Source organism: Hippopotamus amphibius, chromosome 1, assembly GCF_030028045.1.
Source record: "Hippopotamus amphibius kiboko isolate mHipAmp2 chromosome 1, mHipAmp2.hap2, whole genome shotgun sequence".
Lineage (NCBI taxonomy): Eukaryota > Metazoa > Chordata > Mammalia > Artiodactyla > Hippopotamidae > Hippopotamus > Hippopotamus amphibius.
In genome coordinates, this window is record NC_080186.1 from 1,120,309 (window position 1) to 1,146,070 (window position 25,762).

The 25,762-nt window shown below is 63.4% G+C and overlaps 2 protein-coding genes across 12 annotated transcripts; one reads left to right on the forward strand and one right to left on the reverse strand.

Moving 5' to 3' along the window:
• The first annotated feature begins 7,855 nt into the window (after window positions 1-7,855).
• On the forward strand, window positions 7,856-19,021 carry RER1 (retention in endoplasmic reticulum sorting receptor 1). Of its 2 annotated transcripts, none has more exons than XM_057750365.1 (7): window positions 7,856-8,001; window positions 12,122-12,203; window positions 13,282-13,386; window positions 15,352-15,451; window positions 16,621-16,699; window positions 17,784-17,919; window positions 18,402-19,021. In XM_057750365.1, the coding sequence occupies exons 2-7, from the start codon at window positions 12,123-12,125 to the stop codon at window positions 18,489-18,491; spliced, it is 591 nt and encodes a 196-aa protein (XP_057606348.1). In that variant the 5' UTR covers window positions 7,856-8,001; window position 12,122; the 3' UTR covers window positions 18,492-19,021. The 2 variants fall into 2 exon arrangements, with proteins under 2 accessions (XP_057606348.1, XP_057606340.1); XM_057750357.1 differs by lacking the exon at window positions 7,856-8,001 and adding an exon at window positions 8,058-11,148.
• Window positions 19,022-19,116: 95 nt separating this feature from the next.
• On the reverse strand, window positions 19,117-24,900 carry PEX10 (peroxisomal biogenesis factor 10). 10 transcript variants are annotated; one of them, XM_057750301.1, is made up of 6 exons: window positions 24,751-24,900; window positions 23,944-24,024; window positions 23,141-23,547; window positions 21,783-21,958; window positions 21,539-21,674; window positions 19,117-20,728 (listed from the first exon to the last, which is right to left on the reverse strand). In XM_057750301.1, exons 1-6 carry the CDS (start codon window positions 24,860-24,862, stop codon window positions 20,555-20,557), a joined length of 1,086 nt encoding a protein of 361 aa, XP_057606284.1. In that variant the 5' UTR covers window positions 24,863-24,900; the 3' UTR covers window positions 19,117-20,554. The 10 variants fall into 10 exon arrangements, with proteins under 10 accessions (XP_057606284.1, XP_057606255.1, XP_057606297.1 ...); XM_057750272.1 differs by lacking the exon at window positions 24,751-24,900 and adding an exon at window positions 24,259-24,736; XM_057750314.1 differs by lacking the exon at window positions 24,751-24,900 and adding an exon at window positions 24,226-24,315.
• Window positions 24,901-25,762: the final 862 nt, after the last annotated feature.

The following is a 25,762-nucleotide window of genomic DNA, read 5'->3' on the forward strand; positions in this document are numbered from 1 at the left end:
GGGAAGATGAGAACGTTCTGGAGAGGATGGTGCGGATGGCTGCACCACAGTGTGAATGTGCCTAACGCCACTGAGCCGTGCACTTAAAAATGGCTGAAATGGTAAATTCTATGTTATGTGTATTTTGCAATAAAGTTAAAAAAATAGAGAAAACTGTTTGCCTGGTGAAAGCTTGGGGACAGCTGTGCCTTCACGGGGGACGAGCCGACTCCCTCTGGCGGCGCCATCTCTGCCAGGTGACCCTTCGTGCCCAGAGGTTGCAGGTCAGAGGTCGTTCCCAGGAGGCACCCCCACAGCATGGAGAGGCAGACCCTGAGACCTGGGAGCTCCTGTGTCTACACTGTCTGGAGGCTGTTTGCAAAGGCGGCTGCGGGGATGCGGGGCCTGGGTGTCTGGCCCGGACCCTCAGGATACGGTTGTGGCTGCGACCGCGGGTGGGGCAGCGCTTCCCACGCGGGGCCACGTGTCGGGGGCTCAGGGCCTGGGTCGCGGGCAGGTGGTCTGAGCACGAGGCCCGAGAGGCCGGGGCGTCGCTGAGCGGCGGGAGCGCAGGCGGACGGGCCGGGTCCCAGGGAAGGACCCTCCTTCACCCGCAAAGCGCCCCGGGGGACGACGCCCCCTCCCCGCACGCTCCGCCGCGCGTCCGCTCCGGACCCGCACAGGGGAAGCCCCGCAGGGCCGGGCGGCCGGCAGCGCTGGGCTGCCCCCTGGTGGCGGGTGGCGGGCGGCGGGGCGGGCGGCCCACCGAGGCCCAGAGGGCGCCCGAACTGCCCCCGGGGGAGGGCACGCGGGGCGGGGGGCGGGGTGAAGGCTTCGGGGGCCGTCTGGAAGAATGTGGGGGCTCTGCCCCCCCCAACTATGAAACGGGGGTTGAGAGAGTCCGTGAGTCAGGGAGGAGCTGAGAGCCGGCCCCGCGCCCCCGCCTGCCAGGGGAGGACGCCGCTGGGGGCTCCCGGCAAGGACCCTCCCGAGGGTCCCTGCGCGTCTCTTCTGTGGCAGCTCTGGAGGAGTCAGGCCAGCGACTGTGGCCAGGGTGAGCCCTGAAGTCTGGCCCCAGGAGGATGGACAGATATCCACCTTGGCGAGAAGAAACAGACCTTTCGCTGGGTCACAGCTGCATCTACAAATGGGCTCCGGTGCAGAAGGCCAACTGTGGCAGCCCAGGCGGCAGCCAGCAGCAGCGTGGCCGGGGCACCCCGGGACCGGCCGGCTGCCTGGACCAGGGCTGGGAGGCGGTGTCACCCAAGCAGAGCTCTGAGTTTACAAGCAGGCGAGGTGAGCACGCTGTGGGAGGGCGAAGGGAACCTCGCGGCCAGGGCAGGACTCCACACCCCCCAGCAGGCCACTCCATCTCTCTCTTTACTGCCTCTCGGCCCCAAAACCACCCTTCTTGCCCGACTCTGCTGCCGCGCTGGGAGCTGCGGGGGCCCCGTGGGGAAGGGGCTTCCCTCGGGCTCCGGCGTGCTCGCTCCTAACCCTCAGGGCACAGGGTTTGTCCTCAGGGAGCTCCGCTCCCAGGGTTTCCTGCACATACGCCTGTGGGTCTGACCCCTGGGAGGCTCCTCCACCCAGTGGCTGCGGCCACACCCTCTGTCTGCCGGGTCTGAGGCTCCGGAGGGGCTGGGCTTTCCCTCCTCTCTTGGAACTTCTTTCCCAATCTTTGCTCTGACTTTCACCAGGAGAAACTTGGCAAAGATGTCAAGTCAGCTGACATCTTAATTCTGCAACCCACACAATCAAATTTTGTTTCCGCCCCAAGGCTGTGAGAAATGAGGGCGTTTTGGGGCCGTGGCTGGAGCTGAGTGCAGACCTGAACTCGTGGTGTCTTCCCGCGAGAGCCCAGGGCACTGTGGACAGCACTGCGTCCACGACCCCGCGCAGCCCTCGGCTTCCGAGGCCCAGGTTCCGCTGGCGCGTCACAGCCGGGCACAGCAGCAGCTCGGTCCCTCCTGAAGCCACCTTGTGCCTGAGTCACATCTCCCACGGGGCTCAGCCTCGCGGTCAAGCCCAAGGACAGTCAGGCCAACCCCCAGCCCCACCTTGGGGGCGCCTCCTGGGGCCACTTTCACATTTGCTTTTTCCACGTTCCTGCTTTTGCCCCTTGAGTATTTTGCCGCCTTTCACTAGCTGATATTTTCATGTTCAATTACTGGTGTAGCTTGTCTCCCGGGTGGATTCTGGTTCAGGCACCACCACCATGCATCCCACTCAGGCCAAAGATGCAGGGGCATCGTCACTTCTGCCCTCGTCAGCCAATCCTGTCTTTACCTCCAAACCCCACATTTGGTTCTACACCCCACGCAGGCCTCCATCACCTCTCTCCACGAGTGAGAACAAGAGAGACCTTCCAAACACAGGGATCCGGCCACCAGCTCGCTCCAGCACGTTCCGTGATGTGTAGAATAAAACTCCAACCCCCTGTGGCTCCAGGGCCTACCTGTGGGGCCGCCCAGACCTCCTGCCTTGCCTCCCCCACCCCTGCTCTGCCCACACAGCCTTCTTCCTGCCTCAGAGCCCAGCTTTGCCCTTCCACGGCCTGCAATGCCCAAACCTGCTGTCTCCACGCGGCGGCCCCTTCCTATCCTTCAGGCCCGGCTCACTCGGCACTCTCTGGCCCCCCGCTGCATCTCTGCAGGGCTGGCCAGGCTCCTCGACCAGCACGGGGGCTGCTGTGCTGTCCCCACCAGCCAGGCGCAGGAGTGAGTGCGGGATGGGACACACACCCTGGGCTCACGCGCGCTCTGCTCCCGGCCGGGCACACGGGTCACTGTCCAGGAGGCACCAGCATGTGGATTCTGGGGGTCTGAGAAGGTCTGCCCCTGTGCCTGCATCTCTTGGCCTCATGGCGCCTAAAACCCCCATCGACCCGAGAGTAGCAGCTGCCGCGATGGGGGGTGGGGCCAGAGCCCTGCTCGCGAGGAGGGGGGACCCTCGCCCACCTCCCAGGTCGTTGGGGGCACTGGGACCCCACGGGCATTTCTCCTTAAAAAGGCTTCACCCGGCCGTTCCCACAGGTGAGTGTCGGCTCGTGGGGTGTTCCGGGAACCAGACGGGGTGAAACGGCACCCGCGGGCGGCCCTCGGAACCTCAGTCTTCTCACCAGTGAGACGGGAACAGTGGCCGTCCCCTACCTCGCAGGGTCAGAAGGGCCGCACCTGGGCCGCACCCCAGGGGACGCCGGGCCCGGCGGGTCCAGTACCTCGTAGGTGGAGCCGTCTGTGCAGCGCAGCGTCCCGTGGCCCTGGCGCCCGTCCCGGACCCAGTCGCCCTCATACTCGTCCCCGTTCCTGAGGGACAGACGGCGGAGGCTGCTCTCAGGCCGGGAAGGGCCAGGTGGCCGTGCTGGCGCACACCGGCTCCTCCGACCGGGGCTCAGCTCGCGCCCCGCAACGAGGCGAAAATAGGTCCGAACAGATGGCGCGCTGCGGCCCTGCCAGGCCTGGCTGAGGGGCAGGGGGCTTGGTGCCCGGCGGGTGCGGGGACAGGCGGCCCCCCTCGTCAGGCCCGGGCCTGAAGATGTGGAGAGGATAACGGGAGGAGGTGGGGGGTGGGGGCTGCGAATTCCAAGGGCAGGATTTTGCATGAAAAATGCAGGCGCGTGGAGTGCAAACGCCGCCCAGCACCGGGCACGGAGCAGCGAGCCCTGGGGGGCGGGGGTGGGGGGCCCGTCTGGCTCGCCCGCTCCCCTCTCCCACCCACCCGACCTTCCCACGAGGTGCTTTACTGGGGGGTGGGGTTGATGTTTTTTCTGCTAACTACACAAAAACCAATTTTAGTCACTGAGGGAGAAACCACGGAATCATATTAAAAAAACACAGACGGCACATTCGGAGCTGGGCGCCGAGAGGGGACGGCAGACTCGCCGGACGGCCACCCGCCCCCGGCCGTGCCGCATGTTGTTGTGAGACGACCCCCAGGACACCCGTCTGTCCGCGTCGCACACGCGCCCGTGTCCTGGAGGGGGGGCCGGGAGCCGAAGGTCACCTTGTGCCTCCGCTGGGGGACGCAGGGTGGGGGGGTCTGGAAGAAGTTGGGGCCGGCAGCCCCTGCAGCCGGGCCCCACGGGGGTCCCTTGGCCCTGCAACCTGGTCGGGGACGCCCGACAGTCACACGCAGCGGCAGCAGCTCCGGTCCGGCTCTCGAGGTCCCGGGGAGGGTGGGGGCGCCGCTCAAGGGCCCTGACCCCCCAGCAGCGGAGACTGAAATGCTCTGCTGTCCTGCTGGGGCAGCGCTGCCGTGCGGTCAAGGCCGGCCGCAGGTGCGAGTTCACGTGAAGACAGACGGCCGTGCTGCCTCCCCCCCCCCTCAGAGGACGCGCTCGTGAGGATACGGCATCTCCGGGCCTGGACACTCGGGGAGGGGGTGGGGCGCCCCGACGCGGCTCCCCACAGGAGGCCCTGGAGGGGACGCAGCGGCACCAGCGCGCGCTCGGGGTCGGGCGCAGCCACTCTGCGTGCTCTGGGGGCCCGGCCCCACCCGCCGCCCCCGGGACGTGGCCTCCCGACTCGGGTCAAAAGGGCCTGTGGCTTCTCACCCCAGGAACCCCGCGACCACGGGCTTGGCCCCGGGGACCCACAGCCCTGGCGGAGCCACTGTGACCCTGCACGAGACCCGGAGACCCACCCAGCGAAGCCCAGGCCAGACCGCTGAGCCTGGGATCAAGCACGATGACAGAATGGGGGCCTGAGTCAGCGGGTTTGGGGGCTCACTGTGAGCGCTGCGCTCTGAACCGCACCGGACAGGGGAGCGCGCTGGTGCTCAGGCCTTGAGTCACAATGCCTGGGGGGCGGGTGTCCAGGCCTCCTAGCGCCCACCCTGCGACTGATGCCCCGCTCCTTCCCGCGGACCCCAGACCCTCTCTCAGGCCACGGAAGAGCTCCCCCTGGTCATGTCCGCCAGCTGGGTCCTTGAAGACGCCGCATCCTTGGGGCTCTCCCGAAACACACTGCCCGGCGTAGGTGCTGCCTCGTGTGGACGGGAGGCGCTGTCCAGGGTTAGAGCTGTGTCCCGGGCCCCGCGGCATCGTAACCAGTAGCTCCCACCTGGCCCCGGCAGTGGGGGCAGCACAGTGGCAGGGTGTCCTTTCCCTGAACCAGGGAAACAGGGTTGCCTCCCTCCCAGCAGCGTGAGTGCAGACTCCACTGCAAAGGGACCCTCGGTGGGACACCTGTGTGCTGGGCAAAAGCCCCACCTGGCCAGAGTCTGTGGGCTGAACCTTCTCTCCACTGAGAGCCCACCACACGCGTGCCTGCGGGATCTGAGGTTCTGCGCGCAGCAGGGCGGCCGCCCTGCCCGAGGCTGGCAGGAGGCCTCCACGAGATGCCTTAGGGAAACCAGGGGTCCCCAGGTTACGATGGACGTGCCTTCTGCATCCCGAAGGAAGGGGCCAGCTCACACCTTGGCTGGTTTAGGAGGACAGCGTCCGTCGAGCTAACCTGTCAGGGCCCAGTGCCGGCAGCCCTCTCCCATGACCTCTCCGTCCACACACGCGCCTTCGTAGTAACTCCCATCTTTACACAGCAGCTTCCCCCGATCTGGTGAAAGACATCGTGATGTCAGGCAGTGGTTGGGAGTGACCGCTGGGGCCTGCACGTGGCCGGGCTCACTTCTCAGAGAGAAGAGCGGAGCCGTGAAGGTCTCTGTACTTGGCTCTGTCTGGGCCATCAGAAATGTAGGGACCCCGCCCCCTGGCCTCCTCAGAGGGAACGCGACAGCCACCTCGCCTCTGAGAGCAGAGGGGCCCGAGGAGAGAGGGAGTCTGTGGACATAGGGCGACCCTGAAGAATACACGTCAAACAGGAGGAACCACTCTGTCCAGGCCCGGAAAAGACTCACAGATTTCAGCACAAAAGTGAGAAACAGCTGTGTGGCAAAAACACTACAATAAACGTCAATAAAAGTCAGAAGCTTTAAAATATAGAAAATGCTGGCAGCCAACAGATACAAAAATAGCTCACGACATCAATCTTCCCACAGAAAAACGGGCAGAGAACATGCACGGACAGAATCCCAAACAGGCATGAAATTGTGAGCGTAAACTCTGCAAAGTCCAGGCCTGCCTCTGACTCCAGGGTACTTTTGACATTTCCTCTCCTCCGCTGCTTAGATTTTCTACAAAAACAGGCAGTCTCTTTATTACCAGAAAAAGAAGAGAAAGCCAGTTTTCACCAGTACCGGGGCGGCTGTCCGGGTCACCAGCGCTGCAGGATGGCCCCTCACGGGCGCTAGTGAGCACTGAGGGCCCGGTGTGGCCGGCACCAGCGTGGCCCCCAGCTCTGCGGGGACACGGGCCGTCAGCAGCGCGGCTGCAGGCAGAGGCCACGGCCCACCCATACCGTGTTTTTTGCCGCCTCTCCAGTCTCCTTCATAGCGAAAGAATGAATTCGGGTAAACGTAGACTCTGTAACCTGAACATTGAAAGGAGGACGCACAGGTGAGCACGAGACACAGGAGACCTGGCCGATGACCAGCAAACGGGGGGCGGGGCAAGGGGGCTTGACTCAGGGGCTTCTCCAGGTGTCTGTGGCTTCATCCCGCTGAACTTCCCCCACCCGAATGCTCCCCAAAACTCAGTTTGGGTCACGACTCTTGCTGTTCATCTGTTTGTGCACCATACACGCTAAGCGCCTACTCTGCGCAGAGAGGCCCGGGGGGAGACGGGCTAGGTCCGGAGAGCAGAGGGTCCTCGAGAGGAGCCTGCGGGCTGGTGGGAGGGTGGACGGTGTGTGTGGGGGTGGGGAGCCTTCCCGAGAGGGGACACCTGAGCTGAGCCAAACGAGCTGCGTGAAGGCGAGGGCTCAAGAGGAAGAGCCAGCCCCGCCGCCGGCTCTCCGCAGGGACCTCCTCCCCACAGCGGCCTCCTGCGCCCTCCCACCAAATCCACGCTTGCAGCCAAGGAGGGCCGGCCCGGCTGCGCTTCCTGCCGCGCAGCTGCTGGGCGCACCGTCCCCCAGGTCCCGACCGCGGCCGTTCCCGGAGGGGACAGGGCCCCTCCCCACCAGCTCCCCTATTTCAAGGCCAACTTGGGGCGAGCGGCTGCGGGGAAGCACGGGGCTGCCAGGCCCTGGGACCTGCCGGGCACGCGGCTCGGGGTCTACCCGAAGCTGAGGTGCGGACCACGACGGCTACGGCCCCTGGGAGCAGCTCCTACCAAACCTCCCCGGGGCCGCGCGTCGGGGGCGTCGGCAGGCGCGGTCTCGTGCGCGCCCAGGACCGCCTCGGCGGCGGCCGGCTGGGTCTCCGGGACTCGGCCGTTCCTGCTCCTCTGGGCCCGGGCCCCCGCCCCTCCCGCGGGCACCGGGACGCGCCTTGCCTCCCAGAGCCGGGGCGGCGAGGCTTCCGAGGGGCGCGGGCTGGGCTGCGGGGGGCGCGCGTGGGGACCCCGCTGGGCGCGGGGGCCGCGGGTTCCGGACTTCCCAAAGCGAACGTGCGGGTGCGGGGACGCGCAGCGAGCGCCCGGACCTGCCCGCCTCCCTCCCACCCGGACCGAGACCAGGGAGAGCGCAGGCGGCCGTTACCGTCCCGCGGGGGCCACGCCGGCAAGTCCCGGCGCCCCTCGCCGGCGGACGCCATCTTGCCGCTGGGGTTTCCCTTAGCAACCGCAGAGCGCGCCCCCCCTCGGCGGGCGGGTCGCGAGGGGGCGTGGCCTCGGGACCCGTATCTGGGCGTTACCAATCTCTGGAGCGGAGCCGTCTGGGCCGGGAGCCAGAGGACGCGAATGCGCCTGCGCAACACGGGGACGGACCGCCGCCCACGTCCCTTCCGCCGACGCGACCGCCCCACCCACGGCTTGGGCGCCCGCCCCGGAAGCGGAAATGGTTGGAGGCTCTGGGCCCCGCCCCGGCGGCCATCTTGAAGGCCAGGGAGGCGGCGCCGCGCAGGACGGAGCGGAAGTGCTCGGCTGCCTCTTCCCGGACCGAGCGAAGTGCCGGCGCGGCCGCTCCGCGCGTCCTCCTTCCCGCGGCCCTCGGGAGACCGCGCTCGGCCGCAGCGGACCGCGAGGTGCCGGCGGGCGGGGCGGGGCGGGGCCGTGGGGCTCGGGGCGCTCGCCCTCCAGGCCGGCCTGCGGGCTCTGGGGAGGAAGCGCCGCTCGGGCCCGAGTCCCGGTCGTCCTACGAGCCGAGGACCGCGAGCATTCGGGCCGAGCCGCGCGCCGGGCCCGGAGCTGCCCCCGGAGAGCGGCCCGGGCGCCTGCTGCTCGGTCGGGCCGGCCTCCCGCGCGGGGCGGGTGTGGGAGCCCCCCCAGGCGGATAGCGGCCCCAGGTCCTGGCGGTGCGGCCGCGGGTGGTCAGGGCCGCCGCGGGCGGAGGCGCCCCGGCGAGCGAGCCGCCGGCCACGGGGCCTGGCCGAGCACGCGAGCGGACGGGGCTCGCCAGGGGGAAGCGACTGCGCTGGGAACCCAGGAGGTGCGGGGAGGGGCGGCGAGCGGAGCGGCGGTGGGAGCCCGGCGGTGGGTGACCCGTGTGCCAGGCGGGACCGTCCTCTGCGTGCGGTGCGGGCCCTCCGCGGAGGGAGGACCACTCCACGGACAGGTGCAGGGGTGGCTCCGGGACTCCACTTGCAGAGCTCCGGAGGGGATGCGCCTGGTCTCTGCTTGGAATGGGTTTATCTTGTTTTCTCTTTTGTTTTCTTTGTGGCTGAGGCTGAAGCAGGGACACCGGCAGAGAACTCACCCCGTTTAGCCCCTTGCCAGGCCCCATGGGCCCTGGGGCTGGCAGTGGACTGGCAAGGCTCCCCCTCAAGGAACTTGCGTTCTAGTAGGAGGCAATAGAGGAATAAAGTGGAAGGCAGGCAGAAGTGATGCTCACACAGAAGAAAGCAGGGCGGTGTGACCTGAGGGACAGGAGCCCGTTGGACAGTCACAGAGGGCCTCTCTGAGGAGGCAGCCTTGGAACAGCAGAGGGAAGAGGACCGCAGCCAGCCCAGCCGCGAGGGCTGCCCATCGGGAACAAGTCTGACGTGTTTGAGGAAGGCCCGCTCGCTGGCTGGCTCTCTTCCTGACTCCCTCCCTCTCCCTAAGGCCTCTCTCAGGGCCAGGCTGGTGCTGATGCTAACAGGGCTGGCCCTGGAGGAGGCCTGAGGTGCTTCACAGATTGGAGTGGGGTGGGCCGAGATGGCCTGCGGGTCACGCCATATGTAGACAGAAGTTTAACTCCAAAGATCACGTTATTGATGTTATCGGTGGCAAGTTCAGCGTGTTAACGTGTTTGTCAGGTGATTTGAAATTGGCTAACGTGTTTGGGGAAGATTTTCCACACGTTCAGTTGAAGGAATGAGATTTAGAAGCCGTCATTTCTACTTAGTGCACATAGTTTAAAGGAACAGCCAGGTTTTTCTATTTAATGTTAACCTTAACACTTCAGGTCAAATAAAAGCGTTTTAATGGTAGGCACTTTGGTTGTAAAAGAGTACAATAAGGGAAAGTTTGTACGGAGCCGTAAGAGAAAAGCTGTCACGGATGCAGCTTCCTGCTGGCCTGGCTTTGGCCTAAATAGGGTGGCCAGCCTAGGCAACAAGTCCTAATTTAGCACCTTTAAAAATACGGAATTGTTCCCAGTTGAATGTAAAGACAAACCTCCCCAAAAGACAGGACTAGGCATTACAATTCACCTGTGCAGTTCAGCTGCTGCTCCCATGAGAGCAAAGGGCATTTCTCAGTCTCTTCCTGGAACCCCTGGCACTTTGCCCCCTCCACACGGTGGCTTCAGGAAACAGTGCTGTTGAATTCGACTTTTTAGCACAAATGTGATGGTGTGTGTGGTGGGACTGCTTCGATTACTTTAATATCTGAGTTGTACAGTGGATCCTTGAATAGCTCAGGTTTGGACTGCACGGGTCCACGTAGGTGTGGATTTTTTTCACACGAAAAGTGCTGCAGTACTGCAGGGTCCGCAGCTGGTTGAACTGCGGATGCAGAGGCCGCCTGTAAAGTGATTCTCAGGTGTTGATGGCTGGGGGTTGGCGCCCCAACCCTGCATTGTTCCGGGGTCCACTGTAATGGAAAAGTTGCTCCACTTGGGACCCAGGATCACATCGTGAACCTGCTGACTTGCTCATTGCACACAGCGAAGACGTGTGGATGGGCATGGGTTCAGGCTCCAGCCCCACCATGCACAGGCCAAGCGGCAGGGCAACTCTGGCCATCCTGGAGCCGCAGGTTTCTGTCTGAATGGGAGGGGCCGTGGTGCCAGCAGGGGCCGGCTTCCCGGTGAGAAAACTGAGGCCGCACGGCCAAGCCGCTCAGGGGCCCTGGAACAAACGCTGCGCTGGAGTCTGCTCTGGTCCCCAGCCCTGCTGTGGTGCCAGGTTCGGAAGGAGCTGCCCGCAGGTTTGTGGGCAGCGAGAGCTTTGCCCCGGGGTCTTCATTGGCTTCGGGCTGGCAAGCCCCCCGTCCTCTGCATCCTCCTCATCCTGAGGTTCATGCAGGGACATGCTGGGCTGCAGGAGCTGAGGGCAGAGCTGCTCTTGACTTTGAGCAAGTGGCTTCAACTGTTTGAGGCGCGATCCTCTGTTGTGGAATAAGGGTGACGAAGCCCTTTGCATCCCTTGGTGACCTGGGTTCTCGCAGGCCAAGTCCTCAGGGAATTGCACGGCATGTTGAAATAGGAGCAGGGAGGATGACCGCCACGCACAGATAAGGAACTGGGACGCAGACGGGTGATTACCCGAGAGTCCTGGTCATGGAGTGGGGACCTGGTCTAGGGAGGACCTGGAGGTGCACAGCTGGCACCTTGGGGAGCGGCCTGGACAGAGACCAGGGCGGGGCCTAGAGAAGCAGGGACACCAAGGGGAGCCCGAGGAGTGGCGGCAGGAAGTGCCGGAGGCGGGCGAGTCTGGAGAGCCCTGGGTGCAGTGGCCTGTGCTGTGGACTGGCCCCGGGGAGGTGGACACAAACGTGTCCAAAGGACTTTGCAGCCGGTGAGGGCGGCTTCTGGGGACGCGCGGGAGGAGTGTGAGCCAGGTGACATTAGCAGAAACGAAAGCCCAAGCGGTGCTGCTTTGCATGTCACATGTCCTCTTGGCCTTTCACTGGAGCGTGTCGCTGGCTGGGTTCTTGTTCCTGGGTGATTTGTGGTACAGAAGGAAGCCACGGTGTGGATGAAACAGCAAATACTGAGAAACCTGCTTGATGGTGTTGATGAAAACAGGGTAAAATGATCAAATCCTTGAGCATGTTTTATATAATATAAAAGTACGAGGGTTAGTCAAAGACTGTCCGCACTTTGTAGAATTTATTTCAATTAGCTTTTAGAAAAAAGCAAATGTCACTTTTCAACATAATCTCCTTGCTTTTCAATACACTTTGTCCAGCTGTCAACAAGCTTTCGTAGTCCCTCATTAAAAAATGTTTTAGGCTGAGCTGTGAGCCACGAATGCACTGCTGTCTTCACTTCTTCCTCAGAGGTGAATCTTCGTCTTCGTAGGGCTGCTTTCAGGGGACCAAACAGGTGAAAGTCTGATGCAGCAAGATCAGGACTATAGGGAGGATGCTTTAACACCTCAGAATGAAGTTTTTGCAGAGTGCTGACAGTGTGGGCAGGAGTGTGCGGACGTGTGTTGTCACGCAAGATCACAGCGCCCTTGGACAGCGGTCCTCTGCGTTTAATCCGAAGTTTAGGCTTCAGGACAAACTTTTTGAAACCTAAGTCTGTCATGGATTATCTCATAGACAGAGCCATGGCTGATTTGCAAATGATTTGCCACATAATCCACTGTCACTCGTCTATTCGACAGTGTTCCATCAGCCGTGGACGTGGACGGGTGTCTGGCTCCTTGACGGCTAACACGTGTGCAACCTTCCTTGAACTTCTCTATCCATTCATACATACTTTGTGACAGAACACTTTCTCCATACTGCACACAAAGTCTTGGATAAATAACGGCCACCTTCAGACCACAAACATCGAATCACTGGGTGCTACGTCTTTTGTGCAGATCACAAGTGGGGCATCCATTTTTGCTCCCACTGCAGTTACAGGTGAACTGAGGTAGCACGTTCACACGGGCACAGCAGTGACTGGGGAAAGCGCTGATGAGACAGTGCGGCCGGCAGAAGTGTTAATACAGTCAGAGTGCAGATGATATTTGACTCACCCTCGATCTGTATTTCTCTTGTTTACAGAATGTCCGAAGGTGACAGTGTGGGAGATTCTGTCCATGGGAAACCTTCCGTGGTGTACAGGTTTTTCACAAGACTTGGACAGGTTGGTTTTTGGGTTGCTGAGTTGTGTAAACATTTGAATGAGCCTTGACCCTGGGGCCCAAGTGTGCTGGCAGCCCCCGCAGGGTGGGCGGCACCTCCCTGGGTCTCCTGTTGATACTCTCGGAAGCATCTCTCCCTGCTGCTGTGAGGGCGCCGGGTCGCCGGTGGTTCAGGCTACATACGTCTGCGTTTTTTCCGACAACTTTTAAAATGTGAAAACGATTCTTAGTTCCTGGGTGGGACAGACCCAGTGGCCCCTGCTCGGCCCCTGCTCGGCCCCTGCTGCCCCCTCGCCCAGCCACCCATGTCCACATCTCCTCGGTCCCTCTGGCCCAGGTCTGTGCTCTGCGGAGGGACCACCCCTCGGAGCTGCAGGGAGGCCTTGAGTTTGTCTTGAAAGAAGAAATCTAACTCAGCGAAGAATCACGCAGACTGATGTTTGGTTCAGAGCTAAAACTGTATGGATTTTTAAAATTAAAATGAAAAAATAGCATCTGGAAAATTTGATAATTATTGAAGCCAGGTGAGGGGCATGTGTGGGCTCATATTCTCTTTTACAAGTGGTTGAAATTTTTTGTAGTTAAAACTTCAAAATTAAAATTAGTTTCAGGATTAAAATTAGACTACACATGTGTATGTTAATTACATACACATACACACAGACACACATTTATGCAAACACACGTGCACACGTGAGTCTAAGGATTCAGGCAGTCAGCTCTGTAGCTCGGCTGCCCCGGCTCAGCTCCTGGGTGGGCTGGGACCGGACCTCAGGCGACATCCCGCTGCAGGCTGGAGATGCTCTCCTTTCTCTGTCAGGTCCTCCCTGGGGTTGGAGTCTGGTCTCGCCATGATGGCCCCTGGGGCTGATGCTATGGGACCCTCTGCTGTGAGGGGTGGGTCTGCAGTGTTTTTGCTTAAGGGATGGACCTGCCTCAGGACCTACTGCAGATACATTCTGGATTAACTGTACTCACTGCTCAGTGCCAGTGACTTACAATCTGAAGCAAGCGCTAGCAGGAAGTGTGCGTGCACTGCAGACGGCTTTGCGAGGTCTGTAACGCGCGCTCTCTTTCCAGATCTACCAGTCCTGGCTGGACAAGTCCACACCGTACACGGCCGTGCGCTGGGTGGTGACGCTTGGCCTGAGCTTCGTCTACATGATCCGCGTTTACCTGCTGCAGGTCGGTGGAGGGCGACCGGTTGCCCCAGTGTGGTGTTGGCTGGGGTAGTGTTTGCCTTCTGTCTCCGGATTAGGAGGGTTTATGAAGGAAATGGTCTCTAAAGATCACTTTTCAGTTAAGCAGCAAACACAGAAAAGTCTGGCAGCGACTGTGTTTCAAGAGGGATTATCTACAGTTTGTCCTGAGTTCCCAGGATGGTCTCTGTGTCAGCTGGGCTGGGTGAGGTGACAGCGCTCTCCAGTGTCCTCGTCTGCACAGGGCACCCTCGGGTGACTCCCGACCCTGCCTCGGGCAGGACTCACGGGGGCTGGGGACTCTGGGGACAAATTCACCTTCTGGACTGGCCACCTCACTCCCTGGGTGCTGTGAGCCGTGCTGGTGTCCGAGGAGGGCCGGGTGGGGTGACTGAGGCAGCGTGGCATGGCTTTCCTCCAGGGGACGGACGCCCGCCCTGAGCCCTGGTGAGTGCCGGCTCCTGGATGGGAGAGCACCGGACCCCGAGAGGAGGGCAGCCCGCGCCTCCTTGTGTCCAGAGGAGGGAGGTGGCGGCCTCGTCTGGAGCCTTTTCTCCTCCAGGCTGGGAAAGAGGTTTCCCCTGTGAGAGCAAACGCCCTCCTCCCAGGTATTTCCCAAGGTTTAGGAGGACGTGAGTGTGTCAGTGGATGCTTCACCTGTGGACGCCGTGCCGCGTCCAGCACTGTGGGAAAGTCTCAGCTAAGCTGCGTGTGGACGCCCGTGCTTGGGTGTTTTTATTTGTGTCCGTGTTCCTGCAAAGACGCCTAGCCCTGGCTTGGTGCAGAGGCGGCAGGGCCCTGCTCCAGCGCCGTAGCGGGATGCGTGTCTACAATTAATGTTCAGTTGGCTGTGATTGGGTCTAGGTTTTTTTTAAGAACTTGTACCTTGGTCCATTCTCTGATGGAAAGAATGACCTAGAAACCTTGACGTGGGGAATTTGGGCAGGGACGGGGGTGCATCTCATGCAGGTTGGTTTTCCCGTATTCTAAGCCGAGTCTGGGGACCTCTGGGTCGGTCCAGGGGATGCGGGTTTGATCCCTGGGTGGGGACTAAGATCCCACAGGCCGCAGGGCAAGTGAGCCCACTCGTCACAGCCAGAGAAGCCTGCGGCCGCAACAAAAGACCCCACACACTGCAACGAAGACCCGGTGCGGCCAGTTAAGTAAATAAATATCAAAAATAAGAAGAAGAAGAAAAGGGTGAAGCGAGGCTGTTCCTGCTCTGGCACCTTTTCCGCTCGGCCCCGCCAGGAGGAGCTGTGGAGACACGCGCCTGTTAACTCTTCACATCCGGGCTTTTGTTGTCTGACTTGAAAATGTTTGAAGGCAGAAAGATCTCATCTTGTTTGTGAAAATGTTTAGGCTTTTAAAGTTGGTCGTGCAGCACAGCTCTGCTTCTGATGGGGTCGAGTCCCTTTGGGAAAGAGCCCAGCACAGGTGCACCCCCTCCTGTGTCTCCTGAGGGAGGTCTGGCTCCACGATGCTCTCCTGGCTCATCCTCGGTTTCCGGATTTTCCTATCCTGGATCCTTCTGGGCAAAGGTTATGGACGTTCCTGACACAGCGTGTGGGGGTGTGAGCCGCCCGCCGGCAGGAGCTGAGCCCCAGTGTCTCGGGCTGACTCGGCGCCTGTGTCTGGGTCAAGGGCTGCCGGCCGAGGGCAGGGCTTGCAGCCCGGGCGTGTGACCTTGCAAAGCGCCCCTGTTTCTGCTACCTTCCGGGCGCCTGGGGGCCTCATGTATTGGGTGCACCTGACTGGACCCTTGGGGACGTTTGCCGTGTAGACCTGGCATGTCCACTCTCCAGACCCGCAGTGCAGCGGGAGCTAAACTGGCACCGCGGATGCGCACGGCACTTGCGTCACTTGTCAGGATCTCCGTGTCCAGCTTCAGCCCAGACGGGGAGTGGGTTCAGGGCGGCCTCACTGACTCACATGTCTCCTTCTCTTCCAGGGTTGGTACATCGTGACCTACGCCTTGGGAATCTACCATCTAAATCTCTTCATAGCTTTTCTTTCTCCAAAAGTGGATCCTTCCTTAATGGAAGATTCAGGTAGAGTAGAGACTGTCCACTTTGCCCTGTTTGGGGAGAGTTGTGGTTTTGTACGCTTCACAGGATTCCTCCATTTTCTCTAGAAGCGTTTGAAAATGTACCTGGAACTTGTGTGATCTGGCGGGTCTGTTTGTGGAAGGAATTGTTAAACCCTTGTAACGGTCACAGGAGGCAGGCACCCTGCCCATCACCCCCACCGGGCAGATGAGGAGGCCGAGCCGCGGGCTGTGAGCCTGGCGAGGTCCCGTGGGGGCGGGGGCACCAGGACCTGCTTCCTGGGTAGCCGGCCTGTCCACGTCCCCTTCTCACAAAAGCAGGCATCCACGGTGGCTCCGCCTGGCTGACCGAGGCCTCTGGCCCCCTGATGTCCTGAGGACGATGGGTTGAAAAGTGCATGGCTCTGGCTGCTCCTGGCCTGCCTGGGCCAGCTGGGGGCCTCCGTGCACACCTGGCGGGCCAGCTCGGGGCCGGGGCGGCTCACCACCTGACGCACAGGCCTTCGTTCGCTGTGTTGCTGCCGCAGTGCCTGTGGCGCCCATGGAACCTGCCTGTTAGCGCAGAGGCGCACTTTCCCCGCCGCTTCAGGGTGTCGCTGGAGCCTGTGAATTTTCTCTGTAGGGTACTTGATGCAAATAGCAAAGGAAACAACCCCTTCGTTTGGGGCTGTGTTTGGGGGATCTGTGTGGGCCTCGGTTTCTCCACCTGTGACTGGGAAGGGCACCTTCCCCTGCGGGGTGGGTGGGAGGCGGCGTGGGGCCTCAGCCCGAGGCCCGCTCACGGTGGAGGGCGGCCGCCCCGAGCCCAGCGCCCTCGAGAGCAGACACGGCTCCGCCTCTGCGCTCTCACACGCTGCGGACGTTCATCCTTCTGGCTTCCGTCCTGTGTCACGTGCTGTACGGTTGATGCGTTCCTGAAAATCAGCGTGTGGTTGAGTTTTCCATGATCACTTAAAGTGGTCTTGAAAAGAAATTCTAGTACAGATCTCCTAAAGCAATGAATCGGTTTCTAAGTCAGCTGAAGATCCTGTTTTATGTTTGGTGAAACGATGTAGGTCTGTATTTCACGTATCAGGCCTGCTGGTTCAAAAGCTCTGGGGAAACTTAGCAGTGCAGCCGTGGGAACGACCAGGCGGCCGCCTGCCTCACTTCAGTTGACACTCTGCCTTTCAGATGATGGCCCCTCGCTACCGACCAAGCAGAATGAGGAGTTCCGGCCCTTCATCCGAAGGCTCCCGGAGTTTAAGTTTTGGTGAGTCCCCTGCTGACGCTGGTTGGGAAGGACGCTTGTCCCCACGCACGGCTGTGGCCGGGCCAGGCGCTTTGGTCCCGGGGAGCCAGCAGCTCAGGCTCCTTGGAGAAGGGCCAGCTCTGTTGTGTTTCCTTGTTTTGAACGTTGACACACCCAGAACGTGAGCTGCGCGCGGAGGGGGTCGCGGGGCCTTGCAGTGCCCACCCCCGTCACGGTGACACCACTGTGCTTCCAGCTGCAGAGCAGAGGCTGCTCCCGGGCTGGAGGGTCCTGGTACGTGGCTGACTCCGGCCTCGGGGGGACGCTGCTCTGCACACGGCGCCCCTCCTGGTGCCCCGGAAAGGGCCCAGCTGTCTCCCCACTTGGACCTCGTGGCGACCTGGGCATCCCCAGGCCTCCTGGAGGCAGTCGTGTGTGTGAGGTCGTGACGAGGATGAGTGTGATGGGGATGGAGGTGACCCCGCGGGTGGCAGAAGCGGGGCCAGTGAACGTGTCTGTCCTGTGTTGTTGGGTGACGAGACCGAAGGCCACGCGCTGCTGCCCTTCACCCGCCCTCCGGGTGCACTTGGGCCGTGGCAGGCGCTCAGCGAGGGCCTGTGGGCTGAGTGTGGACCACAGGCCGGGCCGCCCGTCCCCTGAGGTGGTCTCTGTCTTCTGGGGAAGGGAGAGCTGAGGGGGTTGGAAGTAGGGCCATGACCCTGATGGGTTGGGCCCTGAGCCGAAGGAGGGCGGCCCTGAGGCCCGAGTCCACCTGCTTCTCCTTGGGACACTGCTCGGCCACTGGGGGACGGCCTGCTGGGCGTGTGGGATGCGAGCCTTGCGGCTCGGGGACTGGCTTTGTGGATGGGGCCCTGGCAGCACACACGGGGCTCCCGCATCCCCCAGCCGCCGGCCTGTGCGGCGCCAGCTTCCCGACGGCTGTGTTACACTGTCATCTCAGAAAACTTGGAGGGGTCGAGGGACTATGTCCGTGGTCACACGTAGTGCGTTACACACGCCACGTGCAGTGCCCACCCCGCTCTGCGCGTGGAGCCCCACGCCGTCCTGGGGGCCGCTGCCCTGCACTGACCTTTCCCTCTGTCAGGCACGCGGCGACCAAGGGCATCCTGGTGGCCATGGTCTGCACCTTCTTCGAGGCGTTCAACGTCCCGGTGTTCTGGCCCATCCTGGTGATGTACTTCATCATGCTTTTCTGTATTACAATGAAGAGGCAAATAAAGGTAAAGACCCAGGTGGTTCTGCACCACGAGACGGCGCCGCCCGGTATTGGTAGCTTCGGGAGGGCTGTGTGGACCCTGCTCTCCCTGTAGGCCTGACGGGCGTGGTGCCCACTCCCCGCCAGTGTCAGCCACAACAGTTGCACCACGTCTGTGCCCAGGGCCACGCCCTCGGGTCTGGCTGGTCGTCCTGGGGGACAGGGCCCAGGGCGTGCCGGATGGCGTGTTCTGCTGACGTTACCCTGGCCAGACAGGGCGTTGCAGCCGTCCTGGTTCCCCAGCTGAATAGCTGTAGCCCGTGCTGCACACGGGTCGTGAAGCCTGTCCCACACCCGCGAGGTTTCCCGCGGCTCGGCTGGGCGGTGGGCAGACAGGCGTCTGCCGGAGCTCTGGCCCTGCGCCCCGTCTGTGGAGAAGCTGGGGCTCGGAGCTGGAGGGAAGGTAGGTGACACGGAAGCCGTGCTGACACGCGTGTCTGTCCCCAGCACATGATCAAGTACCGGTACATCCCATTCACGCACGGCAAGAGGACGTACAAGGGGAAGGAGGACGCAGGCAAGACGTTCGCCAGCTAGACGCGGCCGCCCCCGCGGGCCCCGCTGTGACGCCTTCCCTTCTCACATAAAGTAGTTGATTACAAGGGAGTTATTTTCTTTTTAAAAAGGAGCTTCAATTATTTGTAACTGAAATGTCAGGTTCTTGAAGAAACTGGCATTTAAACCAAATCGCATTGATTTATTTTCCAGTGCCGGTCAGGCGTTCAGACGCTGGACTTGTAGTAGAGCGCAGGCCGGGCGGACAGCTGGGTGGGCTTGGGGAGGGCGGGCGGGCCGGCGGCAGGGCCAGGCCCGCGGGAGGAACCAGGACGCCCAGCTGCTGCCTCCAAGGACGCTCGCCGCGGCCCCGACGCCACGTGGAGGACGCCCGCCCGTCCTGTGCGGAGGAGCTTCCCCAGCAGCCCTGGGTTCTAACGCCAGTTTCCCGACGTCGTCTCGCTCGAGATGGGTCGAGTTGGCCTCTTATCATAATGACTCAAAAAACTTTGTTCCTGACCACCATGATTGCTTTTGAGGGCCTGGAATTATAAATATATATTTTAATTGTTTGAGATTATTTTGACACATTTCTTTGATACGTGAAGAGTTGTTCTATTTAAATGTGTTCTCATGCAGCAGCCCCTTTTCAGAGACACCTGGCAGGAGCGGCCAGTCCTGTGGGTTTAACACACGCTTCTCACTTTCTATGAGGAAACAGCTCTGCCCTGCATGTCAACTTTTTTGATGTGATAAAAACCGACACTCATACACATTTTACTAAGTGACTTTTTAATTCCAACTTTATTAAAGACAATGCCCCCGCTCTCGTGTAGTCTTTACCTAACCCGCTACCACTCCTGCACCCTGAAGGCGCGGTGGAGGAGCACGGCCTCCCTGGAAGGAGGGCGCGATGCTGGGGGCCCCTCCCGATCCCCTGCACTGAGCACCGTCTCCACTCGTCTTAGGGTGTCAGACACCCAGTGTCCCCCCCCGCCGGCTCTTGTGCTGGTTTTGGCACAGCTGAAATTGAGCTGCTTTCACGGGGCCACATGAAGACCGTTTGTGTACCTGACCCTGAATGTTAAACCCCACGTGTAAACGACATCCAAATCAGTACTTTTACTACCACACTGCAGCACCTCAGGTGTTCAAGTGCTAGACTTTTTCTTTTCATCTTTCATACTGTTTTCCTGGTAAACGCACAGGCCTAAGATGCGATGGGCAATTGCAGGCACTTGGTGAGGGTGTAAGTAAGGGGTTTGGGAACCATGGAGGTTCCCAGGGCTCCTGCCTGTCCACAGCAGGGCCCAGAGTCACGGCCTGTCTCTAGAGGGGCTGCCCTCCTCTCACCCAGGAGGACGGCGTCCACCCAGTCATGTGGAGAAGTGGCCGTGGAGCCTGGGAAGGCCCTCCCACACAGGCTCCTGTTCACCTTGTGGCGCTAACACACCAGCACTTCCGTGGAATCGGTGCTGTGGCAACATCCTGTCTCTGCACAACCTAAGCCTGAAAATAAACTGGTGACAGGGAGCGGGCTGGACACAGCGGTGACCCAGGGTAGGCGAGCTGGCCCGCCACCAGCTTTGGAGATGGGTGGCCTCGGTGGGTCAGGCTGGCTGGGGCCCACCAGGCGCTCCGTGCAGGGGGAGACCCCTCCTGCTGCAAGGCCAGGACGCAGGCTCCCGTTTTCTAAAACAGGAAACAAACCTGCTGTTTATCTGAAGGCACCTGTCAAACGTGTCGGGGGGGGGGGGGGGGGCGATCCCGGCTCCTCGCTCTCCGGGAACGGCCACGGCCTCGCCCCCAGCAGCCGGCTCCAGTGACTGGAGACGAGGGCAAGGCTCGAGGCTCGCTGGGAAGGCCCGCTGCTGGCTCCTCGCTCCCGCTCAGTCCGGCCCGCCCGCACGTGGGCCTGGTGTCTGAAGGCAGGGAAGGTCTGTGCGGGCGCTGAGGCTGTGGGGCCCTAGGTTGGGCCTCCACCTCCGGCCGTCTGGCTGGCAGCCCTGCAGGCCCCGCCCAACCTGCCCTGAAAGCCTGGAGCAACCATTTCCCGGCCAGGGCCAAGTCCAGCGCTCGTCCTTCCCGGCGGCTGGCATGGTATCTTACATGACAAAAAATAGAAGACTTGAGAACTTCATGATTTCTGTGCAAGTAAAGTCAACACTGAGAATACACTTTTCCTCCTGACGCCAGGAAAGACTCCTGGGTTCCTCCCGGCTCCGTCGGGTCAGCAGTAGTGCCGCAGGTAGACCAGCTTCTGGGGGAGGAACTTCTCCCTGCAGAGGGGACACTCTGTCTGTGGGGAGAGGAGGGAGGTCACAGGCTGTGACCAGCACAGCCCTGCGGGTCTCTCCCCTAGTGGCATCTCCAATAAAACACGGGATGTACCTCCGTCTCTCATCAAGACAGAAAAAAGCATTTTTTGAGACGCTGCAGGCGGTCGGGGAGCAGAGCAGGGCCAGGCACCAGCAAGGGGATGGCCAGGCCGCCAGCGACTTGGGGTGGGGCAAGGGCCCGGCCTCTGAGCCACCTGGCTGCCCCGAGCCTCTCGGGAGTTTCTGGGCATGAACCGACGTGTCCTCTGCACCCACCCCTCAGGACCGGGTCCCTCCTGCCCCTGGAAGGTCAGCCCCGCAGGGCAGCCTGGACCCCGAGGAGGAGGCCGTAGCCGCCTGTGCCCTGCGGGCTCTGAGGGGAGTCCGCGGGCAGCGAGTGGACGGGACGTCTCAGTAACGACGTGGGCTGGGCCTCAGGCCCCAAGAGATGGGCAGGGGCACACGGGGGCCTAGAGCCGGCACGGGGGTAGGAGGCGGCAGGGTCCCTTGCTCTGACCCCCGCCCCAGTGGACCTCACACCCCGAGGTCAAGGCCGAGCAGGCGGCTTGCGCCCTGAGGGCCCCCGGGTGGGCGGCCGGGGCCACCCTCTCAGGGCCAGAGCCGCTCCAGCGGGCTTCCTGCCGCCGCAGTGCCCTGACTCTGGATGTGGCTGTGGGTCCAGCCTCGCTGGGGGCTTTGAAAAACGCGTCCCAGCCTCCCCACCCCGCACGAGACGGCCCTGGAAGCCGGCACGGCGGGGGTGCTGCCCACCTTGGTGTCGGCCCAGTGGGTGATGCACCCCCAGCAGAAGAGGTGGCCGCAGGGCGTGGCCGTGCAGTGCCTGCGCTCCTCCAGGCACAGGGAGCACAGCGAGTTTCTGGAAACTGCTCTCTCCTCTGCGTGGCTCCTAGCGGGGGGGGGGGACACAGGACAGAACTGAGCCTGAGGCCCGTTGGGCGCCGGGCGGCCCTGCCGAGCTCCCGGGCTGCGCGGCCCCCGGTGCCACCCTGCGCACCTGCGGTGGGACAGGCCGCGCTGCAGCCTCCACTCCCTCCGGGCGCGCTGCCTCTGCCGGCAGCCGTGGAGCTGCAGGCCCGTGGCCAGCGCCAGGTGCAGCAGGGACACAAGCCCCAGCAGCCTGTAGCCGGCCTGGGCCCGCGGGGCCTCTGTGAGCGGGCGGCGGGCGCGGAGCTGTCGGAGATCAGGGGGGGACATCACGTGATCGGCGGGCACGAGGCACTGAGCAGCCCAGGGGCCCGGCCTCCCGCGCCGGATGAAGCCAAGGCCTGCCCTCTGGCTGCAGGAGCGCTTGGCAGGCCCAGTGCTGGGCAGTGGCTGGGGGAGCCGCTGGACAGCGCAGGGCCTCACCCCCGGCGGGAGCCTGGCACTGAGTGAGGAGGACGGCCACGGAGCTCTGAGCCTGCAGGTCACTCTGGCTGCAGACAAGGTGTGGTGGGGAGAGGGGGACGGCCAGGTCACCAAGCCTCATAGGAAAGAAACTGGCAGAGAAGCCTGAGCAGGGGCGCCCAGTGGGCTGGGAGGGGAGCCCGGCGTAGCAGACTCGCGCCTCAGCCCCGTGGGAGGAACAGAAGCTCCCGCGTCTAGCAGGGCAGCAGGCCACCCACGTGACGTTCTGCAGCTAGGGCTCCCGGCCACATATTCCACGGAAAAGTCGCTTGCCCCCCACTTCTGTCTCCCTCCCCACCAGCTGGGAATGGGGACAGTGAGAGCAGCCAGGTGAGCCAGAGCCCTGGGTGCCCACGCAGGACGCGACCCGCGGCAGCCCCCGACGTGCTGACTAGGTTGAGCCCGTGTTTCCAGGCCCCGCTGTTTCAGCAGCTCAGCAAACACCCTATCTAACAGGTGGAGCAAGTGTGGAGAGGCCTGGGGCGGGGCCGAGAAGGGGGCAGTGCAGGTGCTGGGACAGTGCTGCCAAGGGAGGCAAGGGGGCAGCAGAGAGCCTGGAGGCCTGGGGGCAGCGGCCTGGTGGGCGGAGCCCAGGGGAGGCCAGCGGGGATGCTGGTGCAAGGGGGTCACCATGGGGGGGGGGGGGACGTCCCTACACCTGACCCTCTATCAGGGCGGCCTGCAAGGGTGCGTGTGGGGCCCGGCAGCTGGGGCCCCAGGCCTGCGCTCAGAGTGTGGAGCCCAACAACCGCATGCGCTGGCGGCAGGAAGACAGCCTCGTCCTACCCTCAGGGTTTACGGAAACCAGAATTCCATGCGTCTTTCAGCAAAACGGCCCAACAAGACCCACGTCTCCAGTGGAGGGTTTCATCTCCGGCCCTGGGACGGTGCCCAAGGACAGAGGACCCGAAGAGTAGCCCTCCGCACAGCCAGACTGAGCAGGCCCAGGTGGCACCTGTCACTTACGTAGGTGATGCCTGTAAACCTCTTGGCCAGGTGGTAGAAGGCGCCGTGGATGTAGAACCAGGCAACGTGGAGCCGCTGGAGGCAGCCGAGGCCCTGCCTGAGCACCGCCACGGCCCGCAGGAGCCACGCCTGTTGCTGCTCCGTCAGGGCAGCCATGCACCGGCGCACCCAGAGCCTGGCCCCCGACCGGCCGCGGGCACCGGGGGCCGGACTGCTCCGCAAGGGCCAGGTGCCGTCGCCATCGGCCTGCAGCTCGTGCTCCAGGTGCAGCAGGGCCTTGTCCAGCAGGTAGGGCAGGACGGTGTGCAGCACCACCAGGACCCCGCGGCGCAGCCTCGAGGGCACGCGGCCCTGGCTCGGGTCCACCTGCACGATGCAGACGTACTCCTCCCCGAGGGTCTGGTAGCCTGGGGGGTGGGACCATGAGAGGGACGGGCGGGGACCTGCCAGGAACTTCCTTCTCTCTTCAGGTCCCTACCTTCCCTCTAAAGGATGATCCTCGCAGCCCAAGCCCTGTGCCAGGGCTCAGCAGTGGGCCATGGGTTCAGCCATTGAGAAGCGGTACCAGACAGATGTGACAGAGGAACCTCAGAGCTGCCAGAGGCCCCGGCCTGGGCTCAGGACCTGGTTCCCCAACTAGGGAAGGGGCTCAGGGTCCCCTCCTTCCCTGAGGCTGCATGTGGGCCAGCTCCGGAGACACTGAGAAGCACCTCCAGAAGCTTCTCACTCTGCTGGCTGCCCCTCTCCCGTCCTCTGGGCTCAGCGTGTGCTGTGGGCCCCGAGGTCCCGCCAGGGGCTGCTACCTGCCAGTGTGGTGAGGCCAAAGTAGGCGACGTCGGACACCAGCTCCATCTCTCTCCTCCACTCCAGCCACTTCTTTGCACCTGAGAGGAGGAACAGTTATTCGTGAGGGGGTGGGGGCGAGGGTGTTGCTGCGAAAGGATTAGCAACAAGCCTCCCCCCTGCTGCCCAGGCCCAGCCGGTCACCCCTCCACGCAGCCAAGACTGTCCTAAATCACACGCTGCTCTCTCCACCCCCCGGCCTCCTGTGCTGTCCCACTCTACTCCACCTACAGCTGCCTCACCTGGGCCACCGAGCGTCCTGAGCACCTACCCACCTGCAGCCACCTCTCCGTCCAGGACCCACCTGGGCGACGGCTCTAGAGCCCAGGAGGGCCACAAGGGCAGACAGGGTAGTACAGTGACCAGGAGCTCAAGCTGAGACCCCCTGTCCAGCTTCAGATCCCGCTCCCCAGCCTGCTGGTTGTGACCGCAGGCGAGCTGCAAGACCTCTCCGGGATCCCCCTCTCCCTGCCTGTAAGGAGGGACGGGCAGCAGGCGCCGCTCGCAGGGGCGCGCCGAGAATAAAGGGGGCACAGGTCCTGCGCGCCGGCACAGCACACGCACGGGCCGTCCGCTCTGACGGGCTCGCGTCCCCGCCCCGCGCAAAGCCCGCCCCCGGCCTCGCCCTGCGAGGAAGAGCCCTCGCGCCCCGGAGCCGTGGGCGCCCGCCCGCCCGGCGCGCATCCTTCCTCGGCTCGGGTCTCCGCGGGCGGCGGCGCGGGGCCCGGCCGCGCCTGCGAGGGGCGGCCCGCGGCCCCGGGGCTCACCCGCCAGGCTGTGCAGGGCGCCGCCCGCTGCGCTCCGCAGCCCGCCGCGGTAGGCGTCGTCCTTCTGCGCCGCACGGACCACCTCCGGGGCGCTGGCGGCCGCGGGGGCCATGGCGGGCGGGCGCGGGGCGCGGGGCGCGGGGCTCGCGGGGCGCGCGGGTGGCCACGCCCACGCGGCGGCCCCTGATGACGGCGCGGGGCTCGGCGTGCGGCGCAGACCTTGTGCGTCACGGCGCGGGGCCTGGGGCGGGGCCGGGGCGGGGCGGGGCGGGGCGCGGCGGGCGCGGGGCGGGAGGCGGTGGCGCAGGGTGGTGCCGGTCGCGGGCACGGCCCCCAGGTGCTGCGAGAGGCGTCAGAGGGGGTGCCGACCCCCGAGGGGCCGCAGGTGAGGAGGGCGCTGGTCCCCGCCCCTGCAGCGCCCTCCGCGGGGCGCCGGCACCTCCTGTCCTAATGCCCGCTGCGGGCCCGGGCAGCTGCTCTGCGGCCTGGGGCGCGCAGGGAGCGCCGACTCTCTCCAGCCGCGGTGCTTACACTGGCCGCTGCGCAGGCCCCGCAAGTGCAGACCCCTGACCCCCCCCAGCTGCTTTCAGAGGAGGGACCGAAGAGGGGCGGGGGGACTTGGGAGGCCCGCACAGAGGGGACGGAGCTAGGAGAGCCCGGCCCCGGGCACAGGCCACGGCTGGACTTGAGCTGCAGCCCAGGGCCGGGGGTGGGGGGGGTGGGGGGCGTCTGGGGGGAGGGCAGTGGGCGGTGCCCTGAGGGCTCTGGGTCCGGAGCAGGGCATGGCATCTGTATCTGTGCCCCAGTGGAGGGGGTGCAGGGGCGCCCCAGACGGGCCAGAGGGCCCCGTCCTGTGGGCACTAAGGGGAGACCTGGGACGAGCAGGACAGATGGAAGGCAGGCGAGTCACCGAGGGCCCCGCCCCCCGGCCCCCGGCGGGCGTGGGTTGAGACAGGCTGCAGCTCTCGGCCTCACTTCTGCTCCCATATCCAGGCGTACGTGCTCAGGCTGG